Genomic DNA, 18,505 nt, shown 5'->3' with positions numbered 1-18,505 from the left:
ATTAAAGATAACACTTTGCGCGAGAGATTGCCTTTATCTCGGTTCGTAGTGGTTCTCAAGGAATACATAAATACCTGGTCTCTTCAGTACACTGCAAATGCAAAAACAGTACATGCAGTTCCTACGCTAAACTTAGGTTTGTGGACCAAAGCTTATCAATGGGTTTGTGAAAAAAAGAAGATTGTCTCACATCGTTGTTTAATATCACCATTAAACAGGAAAGGGCGCTGGCCAAATATTAGAGAAATAGTTAATTGGGAAAGAAAGTAGGATTAAGAAATAAAATTACATTGCATTATTTGTAAATGAGGACAATTTGCACACAACATTGACTAGGTTAGTTTTCAATTTGCAATTAACAGATTGCAATTAATTTGCCAATTGTTGTATAAAATTTTGTATATAAACAACGTAAAATGTAGAATAAATTACTATTGACACAAAAGTCGTTTAGTCACTCTACGTGAGCACGGGGCTTCCAAGTCTTTAAAATTCGGTGCATGAGACTGTGTACCACCCTGTGCTTACACTAAATAATATTGGGAGTAATCTCAATATTGTTCATGGTCCTTCGAGCCAACACCAGCGGCAGAAAATAAAAAGGTCCTTCAAGCCACCACCAGCGGCAGCAAAACCACTATTAGCAGTCAAGGATTTACGACCCTTGGACTTGAGCGAGAGGCACTGGGTAAGCGGAATTTTATTTTGACTAAAAAAGTCAAGGGAAGCGGCGAAAAACAAAAGGATCCTACCTACTAACAAAAAGGCGATCAAGAGTCGCGTCGCTGATGCAGAAGAACGCCGGCGACAACAACTGGAGACTGATTCCTGTAGCAGGAAGGAGCAAACCATACAGCTTCAGTCCAACGTTAAGAGTCCGGGGGGACCCACGGATATCTGCGTGCGACAAACACAACGTTGCATTACAGAACAAGTTTTTGGAATTATTCGGGCCAGAACCAAATTTTCAGCATCCGACACAACAACTACTACTAAAAAAAAAAAAAAAGGGGAAAAACGGTTCTGAAGTAAGAGGGGGTGTTGGTTTGGATTCTGTTTTAGCTACCAGAAGTTCAAATGGAGCAATTAAACGAACTCGCACGGAAACAACAGGAGATTGGTCAACAAATGTGTAAAATGTTAGCCAATATGAAGAAAGACTCAGCCTCCAGGAAAACCAGCGAATATATTGTGAAACATGACCGACAGCTAGAAGCTTATCAGGAAGGTATCGAAAAAAATCATAACGAAATTATCGAATTACAGATACAAAATCATGAGTATCACAGTACAAAGTACAGAGATCAGCTGCAAAAGGTCTACGACAACACGATAAATTATCTACAACAGTTACAGAATCAGCAGAAGAAGGAAGAGGATATTGAAGAAATGGATAACGAACAGGAGCTCCGAATAAAAAAACAGGAGGTTCGTCTAAAACAATTTAGAGGGATATTGTTTCAAATGGAAGAGGAAATAATGGAGCAGAACTTAAGACGCTGCGAAACATTGTACACCAAAGCAGAGAAGAAGTGGGAAGTAATATCAGAGCTTGAAGTGGACATTCAAGCAAACGAGGTGAGCTTCTCTCATGAGTATTTTAGAAAGGATCCAGTCACGAAAATGGAATTCGAATACGATAACATACAAGAAAAATTAAAAATGCTCACCAAAAAGGCAAGTATAAAGGCGACAAACAACATCGAGCTGCCCAAAATAAAAATACCAACGTTCCGAAGTGGATATGACAATTGGGCTCCCTTCCACGATTTGTTCGAGAAATTAATACATTCCAACGAGAAGTTATCGAACGCGGAGAAGATGCACTATCTGAAGGGGCATGTGGACGGAGAAGCAGCAAGACTTATACAGCATCTAATGATCTCGGAACAAAATTACGTAACAGCATGGAAGATCCTTCAAAACAGGTATAATAACAAAAGATTAATGGTAAATACGTTATTAGATAGAATCCTGGAATTCTCGAAAATGGAAACAGCGAAGGCATCTCGATTGAAATGGCTTCACGATACCATACATGAGTGTCTGGAGACAATATCAAATCTGGGAATGGATACATCGTCATGGGGTCCAATGGTAATTAGAATCACCACAAAGAAATGGGACTCAGAAACCAACAGGCTATTTGAGCAGTCACTAAAACAACCAAATGAAATCCCAGCATTAGGAGAAGTGATGCAGTTCATGCAGACGAGGTTCCAGTCCTTGGAGGCATCGGGGTCAATGCAGAGCAAGGATGCGAGTCCTAGGTACACCTGGGGAAACACGTCCACCATATCATGCCATTACTGCCAACAGGAGCATCGACTTGAACAATGCCTTAAGTTCAAGGGGCTATCAATCAACGACAGAAACAAGGAAGTAAGAGAAAGAAAAATATGTTTTAGGTGTTTAAAACACAACAGCGAGGAAAAATGCTACTCAGCGTACAGGTGTGCAGAATGCGGTTATCCACATCACACTTTACTTCACCAACCGTACAAACCAATAGCAGAGCGGGCAACACAAGCAAGCACAAGAACATCACACACTACAGTATCTAAAAGGAATTGTCAAACCCAAAAGGAAAACCAGGAAGTACTACTAGCAACAGCGATAGTACAAGCACAAGACCTCACTGGCGTACAGCAATTATTAAGAGTACTAGTGGACCCTGGATCACAAGCCTCGTTCATCACAGAAAAGGCAGCACAGCAGTTGAAGCTACCACGACAAAAAGCGAATGCAAGGGTATCAGGAATAGGTGGTTATGATCACACTAACGCAAAAACCAAGATAACGGTTCAATTACATCCAAGACAACCAAGTGAGTATGAGTTAACAACAGAACTAATCATTCTCACAAAGATAACCGAAAATCTACCACTGGCGTCGTTTGAGATGAACAAAGATCCATGGAAGAATGTGCTGTTAGCTGATCCCACGCTGAATAACTCCGGACCAATTGACATACTACTGGGTGCCGAGGAATACGCAAAGATCATACTACCGGGAGTCATGAAAGAAGGAAAATTAGTGGGTCAACAAACCGAATTTGGGTGGGTGATATCCGGGCAAACAAAGCACGGTGTCAACCAAGGCTATCAAATACTGGGCATGGTATCAACAATGGAAGAAGAGACACAACTATCCAAATACTGGGAAATAGAAGAAGCGACCATGGCTAATGGGTTCAATGAAGAAGACAAGAAGTGCGAAGACCACTATAAGGCAAACACTACACGCAGCCCCGATGGAAGATACACAGTCAAGATTCCATTCAAGAAGAATTCGATCAAATGGGGGCGATCCAGACCACTAGCAATAGCCAGGTTGTTGCAACTGGAGAAAAAACTAGCAGCAAACGACAAGATGCGTGAAGAATACAACGCGTTTCTACAAGAATACCTGGATTTGGGTCACATGGAAATGGTACAGGCACACTCAATCGAGGGCACACGCTATTACATACCACACCAACCAGTGATAAAGGAATCCAGTACTACAACGAAGATGAGAGTGGTGTTTGATGCATCAGCCAAAACGACGACCAGCGGAAGTTTAAATGAGATGATGTATGTGGGACCGAGGTTGCAGCCAGACATAGCCGATATATTACTAAGATGGAGAAAACATCAATATGCGTTCACAGCAGATATTAAAAAGATGTACCGCCAAATAAGGATACATCAAGACGATCGCCAGTTCCAGACTATAGTATGGAGATTCGAACGTAATCAGCCGATACGCGAATACCAGCTCAACACAGTAACATATGGAACAGCGGCAGCTCCATACTTAGCCATAAAGACACTACAACAGTTAGCAGAAGACGAAAAAGAAGAGTATCCATACGCAGCACGAGTCACGCTACAAGACTTCTATGTGGACGACATTTTATCTGGTGCTAACAGCATACCTCAAGTAGTACAATTGCAAAAAGAATTAACCAATATGCTAAAAAAAGGAGGGTTCCAGCTACATAAATGGGCAGCCAATAAAGAAGAGATATTAACCACTATTCCCATGGAAGCTAGAGATCCTGCTGTAGCCGAGTTCAACAATGACGACCAGATCAAATCGTTGGGAATAAGATGGATACCAAACCAAGACATCTTTACGTTCAAATTCAAGGATGGCCAAGATAAACCAACCAAACGGAACATTTTGTCGGAAGTGGCCAAGATATTCGACCCTTTGGGTTGGCTGTCACCAATACTCCTAAATGCAAAATTACTCATACAAAGACTCTGGCTATCCAATACAGGCTGGGACGAAGAGGTGGCGGAATCAATCAAGATAGAATGGACAAACTTCAAAATCGATCTCAGTATGGTGGAATACTTACGGATACCTAGATGGATGCAGTACGATCAAGACCAAGAAAAAATAGAACTTCATGGGTTCTGTGATGCATCAGAAAAAGCGTATGGAGCAGTGGTGTACTCAAAAACAGGAAATGGGTGCATAAGTCTATTAATGTCAAAATCAAAAGTCGCCCCAGTACGAACCAGGCAAACGTTACCTAAATTAGAATTGTGTGCAGCAGTGCTACTAGCAAAGGTGCTAAAAAGAGTGACAGAAGCATTACAGATACCAAAAACAACAGTGTACGCGTGGACCGATTCCATGATCACACTCGCATGGATGAAAGGTGACGCAAACAAATGGAAAACCTTCGTGGGAAGTCGAGTGGCACAAATCACAAGCATGACCGCAAAAGAACAATGGAACCATGTGCGTACTAATGATAATCCTGCAGATCTGGTATCGCGAGGAACAACAACATCCAAATTAAAAAACAACACGTTATGGTGGAATGGACCCATATGGCTAAAAACAGATAAATGGAAACACAGTACAAGCGAATATCCTACAACAGAGGTAGAGAGCAAGAAAACTATGACAATAATAGTGAACAATAGGAACGAGCTAGCAGAAAGGTTTTCTTCACTAACACAACTAATTCGAGTGACAGCATACATCATTCGATTCATCAAGCATTGCAAAAAAATTACAGTAGCTGACGAACATTTAACAGTAGAAGAACTCAATACGGCATTAAAGAAACATATACAAGTAACACAACAGAATACATATCCAAGGGAAATACAAAAGTTAAGTAAGAAAGAACAAGTACACAAGGACAGCAAGTTAGAATCGCTCAATCCGTTTCAAGATGAAGACAGTTTACTTAGGGTAGGAGGGAGGTTACGCAATTCTTACTTATCATACAACGAAAAACATCCATACATTCTACCAGCAAACAGCCATCTAACACGACTACTGATTTTGGATGCACATCAAAAAACATTACATGGAGGTCTTCAAATAACATTAGCATATTTAAGAAGAAAATATTGGATTATCACCGGTAGAAGAACAGTTCGAGAAATCATCAACAAGTGCAATACATGCATAAGACATAAGGGACAAACATTACATCAAATAATGGGAGATCTGCCAGCATCCAGAATAACACCATCATCACCGTTCGAACATTGTGGAATTGACTATGCCGGTCCCATACAAGTAAGAGCATGGAAAGGCAGAGGCCATAAATCATACAAAGGATACATTGCAGTGTTTGTATGTCTAGCAACAAGAGCGATTCATTTAGAAGTTGTTAGTGACATGACATCGGAAACATTCATCGCGGCTTTCAGAAGATTTTCAGCAAGACGAGGTGGTTGCCAACACATATACAGCGACAACGGCACCAACTTCGTCGGAGCCAGCAATATGATACAGCAAGAAATTCAACAAATAGTACACAGTAGAGAAGTGCAAGAAACATCGGTGTCAACTGGAACTCAATGGCATTTCATTCCCCCAGCAAGTCCACATATGGGAGGAATTTGGGAAAGTGGAGTTAAGTCCTTAAAACACCATTTAAGAATAGTAATTGGGGAATCAACACTTACATATGAAGAATTAACTACATTAACTCATCAAATCGAAGCGTGCTTAAATTCAAGACCAATAGGAAAGTCCAGTGATGTAGTAGACGGAGGTACAACACTAACACCCGGTCACTTTCTAAGAGGAAAACCAATAATAGAACCATTCGCGAAATCATCAGGTACAATAGAACTCAACTTAAGCAACAGATGGAAAATGGTACAAAACATGAAGAAACAATTCTGGAAAGCATGGACGACGGATTATTTGCATAATTTACAACAACGCTATAAATGGAAAACAAAAGAAGACAATCCAAAGATAAATGATGTATAGTACTCATCAAAGAGGACAACTTGAGTCCAGGGAAATGGCCACTTGCAAAAATCAAAGAATTACATCCATCAGAAGACGGCACTGTACGCATTGTTACCATCCAGAAGGCAGATGGGAAAGCATCAAAAAGGAGTATTCATCAACTAATACCAATCACGACAGAAGAAGGTAACACCGCAGAAAAAAATCAAACAGCAACATCACAACAACACGCATATGGATGCAATCTGAAAACATTCGTTATAAGCATACTAATGCTATTGGTCACAGTAACAGCAGAATACAATATTACATATCCAAAGCCAGGTTTCTACATTGAACACATGGGAGAAGTTCAAATTGAAAGAGGTATATTCCGAATCGATCTACAATACAACAAATCACGAATCAAAGAGGATATAAACGCAGCATTTCTAACGACTAGTAATTTCAAAGAGTTGTGCAAGAACGCAACAGAAATGACAGAAAACGTACAATGTACAGAATTGGTGCAACATATCGAGGATCAAGAAAATCAATTGAGATGGGTACAAGAGGGAATCAACTACATAAGTCAAACTCGTAAAAAAAGAGGTATCTTGGGGAATATATTAACGGCGATATTCGGTGTGAATGACGAAGTATACAAGGACATTGATGCGTTAAACAAGAATCAGCAAGAGTTAATGCGGAATTCAGAAAGACAATCCAAAATAATGTTGTCTACTATATCAAAATTTAAAGAGACAGAAAACCGCATCGAGAAGCAATTAGAGCGCTTCAACACTAAATTAAATGAAGCGATAAAAGCCATAAACCAGATGCAGAAATGGTATAAAACAATAGACGAAAACAGACTAAATATTCACATCTTAAGTACATATCAAACAGCAGTGAATCTAGTAACAGAAGTACACAATCACTACAGCAAAATAAGAAACATCCACTACAACCAAGGGAACTTTCAAGAACTTATATCAGAAACCCACATCAGAAGTATTATTACATCGGCAGAGCAGAAATTACCAAGCATCCTCAAGATTTTACCACATCCAATAATCAAAGTAACTACAAAACAAACAGTGGAAGTGATTCATGTGTTCGGGTTTTTTCTGGTGGCAGAGATCACGGTATACGTGATTATGAAAGTCACCCCAATTCCTATAAAAATTGAAAATTCTACGTTTTGGACCTTAAATGTCAATGAAGAAATGCTAGCTGTGGACTACAACAATCAACTATATTTCGAAATATCAAATGAAGAATTCAAAGACTGCCTACAAACAAACAAACACAATTTTATATGTGCTCCCACTATGGTGAAGAAAATAGAAGAAAACAAAAATTGCATCATTGACGAAGTCTACAACAGAACAGAAATTAACCAATGCAATATACAACAACATGAGATTCAAGGATTAATTTGGAAGCAACTCTATGCCACCAATACTTGGATGTTCATCACTAATCAGTCCACACGTATCGCTATCTCCTGTAGTGGCGAACGACAGGAAATCACGATCAATGCCACTGGAATTATCAGGATTTCACAAGATTGCCTGTTGAAAACAAAGAAAAGTATACTCAATCCGAAACGGGATAAAAAGTTATCAGTACTAGGTAGCTACATAAAACAGTTTAACAAACCATATAATCATACAAGGTCAACTCAGCAAATAACCAAAGTAATAGAAGAATCAATATTCCATGCAGAAGACTCTTTTAAACAGCTAAAAGACGAAGAAGAAACTCTTAATGCAGATATTCGAAATATCAAATGGCGGTCCACAACATCACAGTCCATTATTACAAGCACGACAACTACCTTACTCATTGCAATTATCTTGGCACTCGTACTAGGAATAAGATTCTACATCCAGCACAGAAACAAATCACATACCAAGGACAACGATCACGAAGCAGTTCAGTTAGAACCATTATATTCAACTATTCCCGGGGAAACACAAAACTAAAAGATAGATTAGGGCGCGGCTGGCAGAATGTTTAATATCACCATTAAACAGGAAAGGGCGCTGGCCAAATATTAGAGAAATAGTTAATTGGGAAAGAAAGTAGGATTAAGAAATAAAATTACATTGCATTATTTGTAAATGAGGACAATTTGCACACAACATTGACTAGGTTAGTTTTCAATTTGCAATTAACAGATTGCAATTAATTTGCCAATTGTTGTATAAAATTTTGTATATAAACAACGTAAAATGTAGAATAAATTACTATTGACACAAAAGTCGTTTAGTCACTCTACGTGAGCACGGGGCTTCCAAGTCTTTAAAATTCGGTGCATGAGACTGTGTACCACCCTGTGCTTACACTAAATAATATTGGGAGTAATCTCAATATTGTTCAGAAGGCTATGTTTATTTCATTCCTGCTGGCCAAAGTAATGAAGTCACAGATCTAGATTTAGATCTAGAGGAAACTCGAAATGTGAGTTTTTCCACTTTTGAAGAATTTAAAACGGCCGCGTTCAACATTTGGACTGCTACTCTTCCGAATGATTCAAACAAATGGATTGAAGGCACTTGCAATTGCCCAGGATTTTTCAAAAAATTAATTTGTAAGCATGTAGTGGGTGTTGCAATAAGGCTGAAATACACAACACCACCCGCTGAAGCCAAATCTGTCCCCATTGGAGCTAAAAGGCGACGTGGCCGACCTTCCAAAGCAAAGCAGGCACTACTTGTACAATAGGGTAGGTATTTTGCACGTAATTAGTGTATATGGTTCAGGATAATTATTTTCAGATTATCACCACGATCTACTCGTACTTCATCATTACTTAACGGCATAGCGTTTTTCTCTATTACGTTGTATTTTTCTTCATATGTTTTTGTTTTGTGTTTACTTACATTAAATAAATATGACCATTTATTAGTTAACAGAGGGTTTAATGATTTGTACTGGCCGATTATTATTTTTATACAACGTTTCATATTTTACTGATCATTTATTTATTTAATTAACTATTTTTTCTCTTACTAACCGTTTATTAATTTCACCGACCATTTATTAATTCAACTGACTGTTTTTTAAAACCTTACTGCCCGTTTATTACTTTCGTCTACCATTTATTAAGTTAATAGGCAATTTTTAATCTTACTGACCGTTTATTATTTTCACCGACCAGATATTACAATAATGACCATTTGAAAAAAATAATGGAAAACTGTACTGTTCGTAAAATGGAAATACTGATCATTTAATTTGTACCGTTTTAAAAAATATGTTTCGCGATCTTTAGAAAAAAATCGAAACGCTAACGTAAGGATAGGCAACTCAAATTGCACTTATAACGCCTGAGGCGACAACCCATTACTTGAAAGGGAAAACAAAAGAAACTAGCTGGCATTACCCTACACATTCTTACGCCGTTCCTAATGATATGGATTAGATAAATTACTATTTATTATTTATTTATTTGAATGCTGTTGATTTGTAAATCATAATGTCACATATTCCCAAGACGAAAAATGGATATCCTATTATAGGTACATTGGAAATAGTTTTTTATTTCTAAAACCTTTTGCATCCCATCAGGATGCTTCAAGAAATTTAAAAAAAACCCTATAATGAGGCTGCAATAATATTTCCCTTTGACGGGGCGGGGAGTACGTACAATACTAGGTACTTCACATATTATATCATAAGTAGTGCTGAATATGAACTATAACAATGCTTTCAAACTACCAGAAGCGTAGCACTTTGTTTAGTTAGATCAAATCAAACATGACTAAATTACACGTTTGTGTATATTTCCCCAACTAAAATTATCAGTTTCCTCAGATAGTCCAGTATGCGGAGCAGTCAGAAGGGCCGATTCCTGCAAAATGTGGTGTAAACGATTTTAACGTTTTAAATGGCCTATTTGGGTCCAAATAATGTATTTGAAGAGTGCACACCAATTTTTTCCCGGCACAACTTTTGGCAGCCAAAAAAACCTCAAAACGTTCGAACTTTTTTCAATTTCTCGGTTAAAACTCGAAAACGGTCCATATTTTATGAATAGCACTTCTTTAGTAAATTAAAGAAAACAAAATTCTGCGTCTATAAAAAAAAACAAACAAAGTCGATCCAATAGAAAAATTTTTACAAGCGATCAAAAAACGCCCATTTTTTCCAACTTTTGTAAAGAACTGAATTAACCTTTTTGTAATGCGTTGTGGCTCCTAAAGGAACGCTAAAATCCACTACCCCCCCCCCCCCCCCTAAAGATTGTAAAACATCAATCAGAGTTCAAAAAGTACCAACAATTTAAAATTGGACCAATTTTTTTAATTCGTTGGAAAAAATGGGCGTTTTTGATCGCTTCCAGAGAAGAAATGTGTTGTTTTATCTCGAGATGTCAAATTTAATGAGGTAACTCAAGAATGCGAAGAAAAAGCAAAAGTATTCTTCAGGAGTAGATTGTTACAAGAAGATGAATCAGACAAAGAAGAGCAGATTGATAAACCAGAAATTACTCAACCTGAAGGCAGTACAAGAACTAAAGAAAGCAAAGAAGAAAGTGATGATGAGTGCAGTAGTGAATATAACAATGAAAGAACGTTACGTAATCGAGAAATTATCCGCACTCCAAAGTATCTTGAAGATTACGTTATGGCGATGATGACAGAACTCCATCCTCAAACATATGAAGAAGCGATACAAGATAAAAATCGTGCATCCTGGAAAAATGCAATGGCAATGAAATGGCTTCCTTGATGGAAAATAACACGTGGGAATTAGTAAAATTACCGATAGGTGGTAAAGCAATTTCCTGTAAGTGGGTTTATAAATTAAAATTAAATACAGACGGAAGTATTTTAAAATACAAGGCAAGATTGGTCGCAAAAGGATACAATCAAAAGAAAGGTATTGATTACAATAATACTTTCAGTCCAGTTGCAAAGTTGAAAACTATTCGTTTGATACTTGGTATTGCTGCAACAGAGAAAATGCATTTGGTTCAATTTGATGTCTCAACTGCATTTTTATATGGAGAGCTGGAGGAAAAGATCTTTATGAAACAGCCAGATGGATACGATGACGGGTCTGGTAGAATCTGCCTACTCAAAAGGAGTTTATATGGACTAAAGCAGTCGCCTAGATGTTGGAATCATCGTATTGGAAAATATTTACAAAAAATTACAGTCAACAACCATGTATGTTTGTTAAAGAGAAAAATGGTGCTAAGATAGTTTTAGCCAATGGAGCTGTTTCTTGGATTAGTCAGCGACAAGGTTCCGTAACAGAGTCTACAGCTGAAGCAGAAATCGTAGCTGCAAGTGAAGCCGCAAAGGAAGTGATCTGGCTTACTCGACTTTTACAAGAAATTATGTTAGAATTAACATCTAAGAATGTTGTGCGCTCTTTCCTTTATAAAAGAGTATCGGCGTCGGCAGTTTCAGTTTCCTTCAGACTTGTGTAGAATAAGGTATACAGCGCGACCTCGAACAAGTTGTAGAGTAGTGACCATACTTATTAAAGTACATTCAATAAATCAGTCTACTTATTTCGCGGAATCCTAAGGGATTTACAAATATATCATCAAATTACATTTTTAAAGGAAATTCCAGTTATCCAGATTGACAACGCAGCAGCCGTTAGAGTTTCTGAGAATCCCGAAAATCATCGCAGAACCAAGCACATTCAAAGGAAACACTTCTTTATTCGTGAGCACGTTAGTGAAGGTACATTGGTTGTAGAAAAGGTTTCATCTGAACATCAGGTAGCTGACATTATGACCAAGCCTCTCGCTCAAACAAGATTACATAATATCCTTTGTGTAAAGATGGGACTTGTATAATTATTAATTTTTATCAAACAAGGGAAAGTGTTTAAAGTCACTTAAAGTTAGTGTTAGATAAAAATAATAGGCTGCGTATTTCTTAGTTTAGAATGATTAGAATTTTTACTGTAACTGTCACATGTAATAACGCTCAATCTTGTAATCAATAATATCAATTTCATTAAAGTTTAACGTTGAATTATTAGTCGTCAGAAATTCGTGGTCATACTGCACACTATTTTTAAATTTCGTCAGATTTTAACGTACGTCCCTATACCTGTGTATTAAAATGGATGAATATGAAGCGTATGTAGCCGAAAATCCGTTACTATTTATGTTATTATTGGAAGATGAAAGAAGTGAGTGGGTGAATTCAATTTTGATAGAAAGAGAACAGAACGGCGAGTTCCATACGTTGTTCTATAAGTTACAAGAGAATCCAGTGAAATTTTTTGAATATTTTAGAACGAAAAGCAGCACTTTTAATTATTTTGAGTGGAATTGGGCCACGTATAGAAAAATCCAGTAATTTCAGAAACTGTATTTCTCCTGAAGAACGACTTGCTGTCACGCTCAGGTAAGTATTAAAAAAATATTATTCTTATTGTACATATTATAGATTTTGTAAGTGAATGAAACAAAATTTTATTCCATCAATTTGTAATCCAAAGATTCTTATACGTGGTGTAAATTGTGTTCATTTGTAATGCTGTAGGATGCACCAGGTTCATTTGGGTAGTTTAACATAAATGCTGGGTTTATTTCTGGGTTCAGTTGGAATGGCGAAGAAGATTGTGACTGGTGATAACTATCAGAACTTTGCACTTCTTCTTCGTCCTGCAATAGTACTTGCTGTAATCGTATTCTTGTTGAAAGCTTTCTTTTTTTTTGGCACTTCACGAAGATGAGGTAATAAGCTCATAAGAAAATCGTAGTCTTCGTCATTTCTTTTGTTTTCTCAGATGGTTTTTTACGTTCATGAATTTTCTCAAAGTGTTCCACTTTCCTCTTCTCCAGTGCAAGAAGTTGATTTATTGCATCTGCTTTAGGAGCTTTTCGTTTTGTTTTAACAGTCGAACTTCTGAAATCATTACTAGAATCAACTTCATTAGTATTTTCAGATGCTAAGACATCTTCCTCAATCACGTCCTCTTCGTTATCCTCAGAGAGACTTTGACAGTGGGTACATTAGTTTTTAAAGTTGAAGAAAATACGTCAACGAGAAATAAAAGTAAGTAAATTTTGCCATTTATCTTTCACTACCTGACCTAAAATAAAAAAATAATTTAGTATTTATTAGGTTAGAAATACATTATGATAGGTAATTCATAATAAGCTTGTTTTTATTTATTCTTGACTATAATGCCCTAAACTTTCAGATTCCTGTCAACTGGAATGGGATTCAGAGCTTTAGCTTTTTTATTCCGCATAGCACATAATACTATTGCTAAAATAGTATATGAGGCATGTGATGCCATTTGGGAACATTTTTCAACAAGTCACATCCACTACCGATTTACTTGAAAGGAATGCCATGGAATATGAAAAATTATCTATCGACGGAAAACATGTCCGCATTAAATGCCCACACCTATCGGGCTCACAGTACTACAATTACAAGGGCTATTTCTCAGTAATTCTACAAGCATTAGTTGAGGCAAAATATAAATTTGTAACTGTTGACGTTGGAGCGCGTACGGTAGACAAAGTGACAGTGGAATTTTCTCTGATTCTAATTTGTATGAACATTTAGAAACTGGTTCATTCCCTTTTCCACGTCCTTGTCAAATTCCTGGAAGTAGTATAACGCTTCCGTATGTTATACTTGGTGATCAAGGATATCCCTTGGAGGAATATTTAATGCGCCCTTATGCCACCGGTGCAGCGGAAAGAGTTCCTCATGATATTGAAGTATATAACTACCGTCACAGTCGAGCTAGACGAACTGTAGAATGTGCATTCGAAATACTTGTTTCAAAATGGAGATTCCTAAAAACTGAATTACAAATTGACTCTAATCATGTAGGCAAAGTTGTATCAACAGCTTGTTTATTGCACAATATTATTATAGATTTGGAAGACATAGATGACATTACTATTCAGAAAACAAAAAGCTCATCAAATATGGAAGCCATCAGCGGATCAAGCAGACGCTACAACAGGTCGGGACGTGAATCATATAATATTCGTGACAAATTCAAAAGATATTTTAACGGAGAAGGGGCCCTTGATTTCCGATCTAATGGTTTAAATACAGATACTTAAGAGACTTCTGTACCCACTGCAGCCAATGTAAATTTCCATAAGAGCGCCCGCCATAAAAACTCTAGTTGTTTTTCAAAAAACAATTTTTTTTTTTTTTAAGAACTATTTTATAAATTTAGACCTTTATCTACAAAATGTTCGGACTATTTTTTTTTTTAAGTTTATAGCAACTGAATACCGATTGTTTAAAGATTAGATGTTTCGCACCGATTATTGCGCTGATCTGTTTTATTTTTTTACTCTCGATCAAGACGATTTATGGAAAAAGTAAACCGACAGTTTTTTAGATAAGTTACATGACCCCAAAAAATGAAGTCATAATTTTTGTAAATAAAGTCTGTATCTTGGCGGACGGTAAATCAACAATTTGAGTGTAACAAGTGGCGCCGCTGCACAGTGTCGGTGGAAACTAACTAAGGACCAAGACAGGAGTTGACAAAGCAAGAAATTCATCTTATCTCTTGCAACTATAATCATCTATACACTAAAATGCAAAAAAGTTGCGCTTGGGTAAAGAAGACTCTTAACTATAACTTATAATTTAAGGTTTAAAGTAATAAATGCATTTACTTACTTGTTGAATTCATGGCATCTGCAATTTCTTGCCACAGCTTCCGTGCAATATCCCTGTTATGATACTGCTTGTTTGTTACATCCCATAACGGTTTACGTTCCTGCACAAGAGTAATTAATTGCTCAATATCTACCATTTCGACAACAATGAACAAAAACGCTAATGGTAAAGATATACGATGTACCTAAATACTGACGTACTCGTCCGAAAAAAAACAAAACAATTTGATCTGCACCGTCAATCGCCCGAATTCGTCAGCGATCGCCAGTCCATATTAGCGCCAATGTGACCGTTACCATTAAATGTTATGTATTTGTTTATTCCACCGGCATCGGTCGTTGCCGTCAGTGCGGAAAATCGTTGAAATACCGCTCCAATGTGACCGTAGCCTTACCTATTGCAAGTCGGTTTTGGTTTTCTTTCGATATTATGTTTTTAGCCTTTTCACAGACAGTTCGTAACATCTGGGCCTCTCGTGGAATGTAGATTGCCCTTGCGTTATACTCATCTGCAATTTGTTTCCAACGTTGAACTTTTGCTCTAGATGAACTGGCGTCTGTCTTTTTACATTCAACAACGTTGAAGTATTTCTCAACCAGTTCTACTAAATACAACCTCTCCCCAGGCTGAAAGATTGTTACCCTCTTCTTCTTTCACAACGATCACATAATTTTGCGTTTGCCATTACAAAAGCTTGATGATAAATAACAGAGATAATTCAAAATAAATAATCCCGCGTTCACTTTTATAGTAGAGTGCTTCTTGCAAAGAAACTGGTCTAGAAATGACTTCCATGGGGGGTTTGGTGTCACAAGCTGAAATTCACAAAAAAAATGAAAGGTCATCATGATATACCGATTCGAAATGTCAAGGCCGTCCAAAATCGGTCCATGCATTAGGGCATAAAACACGAAAAACGAGTTTTCCTACGACTTTCATTGAAAATGACATATGTCGTACAATTATGTTTACTTGAAAATAGCTCGCTTATGGCAAAATGTAACGGAAAACAAAACGCACCCGTGTGATTTGCTTTCTCATAAGGTCTACCATATAGTAGAAAGCAAATCGCATGTTACGTTTTGCTTTCGTAGTAGTCTTGTAACATCAACGTAGTAGGCGTACATCAAATTCTAAAATTGCGATTAGTTTATTCTTGAGTTATTCCCTTGTGCTACGCATTTAATTCCTTACTTATTTTTAATGGCGAAAAGTGATTCTTCCATGGATGTAGAGTGTACTCCACCCAACATCAGGGAAGAGGCAAAGTCCACTACACTCGAATTACCAGCAACTAAATTGCGGCTGAGGTATGAAAAGTAGCGTTCGTCTAATAATATTAGTAAATTTCTTGCAGAAGCTCCAAACGACAAGTACCTCTTTAGTCTTTGCTAAAGTAATTATAACAATAGTTCGTTAAAGAGAAATTGAATCTATTTCGTATTTTTAGATAGTTTTAGTAGTTGGTTCGAAATAAAATAACTTTTGTTTCATTATGTAAGTAGATTTTTGGTTGTATGGAGAGTCGTAGGAAAAATAGTGTACATGACTCGTTTGAAAGCCACTTTTGACACTCGTGTGAACTTCACATCTCGTGTGAAAAGTATCGGTTTCAACACTCGTTACGTAATATACTATAAGCACATGTACAGAAGGAAGAAAAAAATTCGTATATAAATCAAAATTTTCTTTGTACACTGAAAGTAATAGGAAATTATCAAACGTTACCATTTACATTGGGCCTTACGGAAGAATTAAACTTCAAACGCGATTATCTCTGTAACGTATGCACAACCAAACAAGACAAACGCTGGAATCAAACTATTTATTTAGAACCAATACAATATTACAATACAGTATTATACACCCCCACCCTTAATACTACACATTAAAAAAAAACAAGATTATAAAAATAAATTATTTTCTCGGGCGTAAATTGTAACGAGGTGAAATTGAGGTCTCATCAGCAACCAATTTATTTGAGATCTGCATTTCCTGATCGCTTTGTAATTCCTCAACTTGAAAATCGTCCGATGGACCCGCCAAAGAATTGCGTATTTTCAACGGTATGATTTGGTCAAGGTGACGTTTAAAATTTTGATTTGTTGTTTGATCACCGACGCTAATTAATACTATCACCTATAATTTTTTTAATGGTACCTTCTTGCCATTTAGACGTTGAATAATATACTATTAATAGACAGCTATCGCCCACTTCAACCCTTTTATTAGAACCTCCATAGTTACGCATTTGTCTATCTTGACTATTTTGAACTATGTTGACAGTGGACGGCCTCAATAAATCTAGTCGTGAGCGTAAACGACGACCCAACATCAATTCTGCGGGTGACTTTCCCGTAGTGGAATGAATAGAATTACGATAATCAAACAGGAATTTATACAAATTCAATTGAGTTATTTTCAATTGTACATTTTTTTAAAAAATTTTTAACTGTTAACGGCACTTTCAGCTTGCCCGTTACTAGATGGGTGATACGGTGCCGTAAACAAATGCTTTATCCCATTACATTTAAAATAATTTTCTAATTCATTTGATGTGAACGGGGGACCGTTGTCGCTCACAACGTACTTAACCAAACCGAATCTAGAAAATACACTTCTAAGAGCCTCAATCGTTGTTACCGCATTAGTGCTTTTCCTTTATAGGGACCTAAAAACTGCCGCACAAAGGCAAATTAATGTACTTGCTAAATTTAGATATTGAGAAAATTAAGTTTTAAGCTAATTATCTCATCTTTATTATTGACGCTACATAAACAAAATGTTGTACATTGGCCTGAAAGATCATCAGTTATTATAACATCTTGGAAAACTAGTTATATTTACTCTACTTTTGTTTAAAAGTCGTGTACATCATTTTGCCAATATAACTTTATAAACAAAGCATTTGGTAAAATAATGTAAACGACAATACATCTTTCTGCCATTGTATTTAGGTGGTTCATTTAGTAAAGAGATTTGCTTAAAATAATGTAAAGTTGATTGATTTTGTACGTTTTTATTTATGTTAAAAATAAATTTCTACATAAGAATAAGTACATAAAAGGAACCATAATACTTCTTAAAACTCAAACAAACTAAATGTAAAGGAATAAACATTCGAATAATTATGAAGTAAAATTTGAATTTAAAAACCTTCTTCCACTAAATCAGGAGCCATTTCATTTGTGGGTAGATCTTCCCAGAAAGGTTTACGGGATGACTTCATTGCAGGGACTAAATACTTTTAAGATACCATTTTTCTTTTTTGGTGGCACTCCTCGAAGTGTTGTTAATTTTTCTGGAAGCTTAACCTCTGCTTTTCTTTTAAGCGAGTTAGTTGTTTTTGTATAGTTATCTTGTAGAAAAATGGTTTTGTAAAAAATTCCTCGTCTCCTCGAACAAATTTTACCTCTACTATGTCCCTGAGAGTCGGTAAATCGTTTACATTCGTCTTGTTTTTTCCAGAATTACTTTTGAAGATGTTAGTAAATTTTAGAAAATCACTTACTTCCATTGAAACAACTTCATTTCGCAAAACTGATTTTTACATGCATCAGTAAAGTCATCAAAATCCTCGACGTTGCCCATTTTTTAGCGTAACACAACGAAGTTGAGGTAAAGCTTATGTGCTCGTGTTTCCGTCCGTCCGTCCGTCC

At 36.8% G+C, this 18,505-nt stretch overlaps 1 protein-coding gene across 1 annotated transcript; it reads left to right on the top strand.

The window, feature by feature from the left end:
- The first annotated feature begins 202 nt into the window (after positions 1-202).
- LOC116182138 lies at positions 203-8,852 on the top strand. Its single transcript, XM_031502638.1, has 2 exons — positions 203-5,199; positions 6,345-8,852. Exons 1-2 carry the CDS (start codon positions 1,078-1,080, stop codon positions 8,187-8,189), a joined length of 5,967 nt encoding a protein of 1,988 aa, XP_031358498.1. The 5' UTR covers positions 203-1,077; the 3' UTR covers positions 8,190-8,852.
- Positions 8,853-18,505: the final 9,653 nt, after the last annotated feature.

Source organism: Photinus pyralis, unplaced genomic scaffold (assembly GCF_008802855.1).
Source record: "Photinus pyralis isolate 1611_PpyrPB1 unplaced genomic scaffold, Ppyr1.3 Ppyr1.4_LG1, whole genome shotgun sequence".
NCBI lineage: Eukaryota > Metazoa > Arthropoda > Insecta > Coleoptera > Lampyridae > Photinus > Photinus pyralis.
This window is presented reverse-complemented; position numbering and strand designations above follow the sequence as displayed.

What these genes read in the sequence shown, in the direction of transcription:
- LOC116182138 (XM_031502638.1), top strand. Translation starts at nt 1,078, where the DNA reads ATGGAGCAATTAAACGAACTCGCACGGAAACAACAGGAGATTGGTCAA. An exon ending in ATGAAGACAGTTTACTTAGG is followed by an intron (nt 5,200 to 6,344) that starts GTAGGAGGGAGG and finishes ACCATCCAGAAG; the next exon opens with GCAGATGGGAAAGCATCAAA.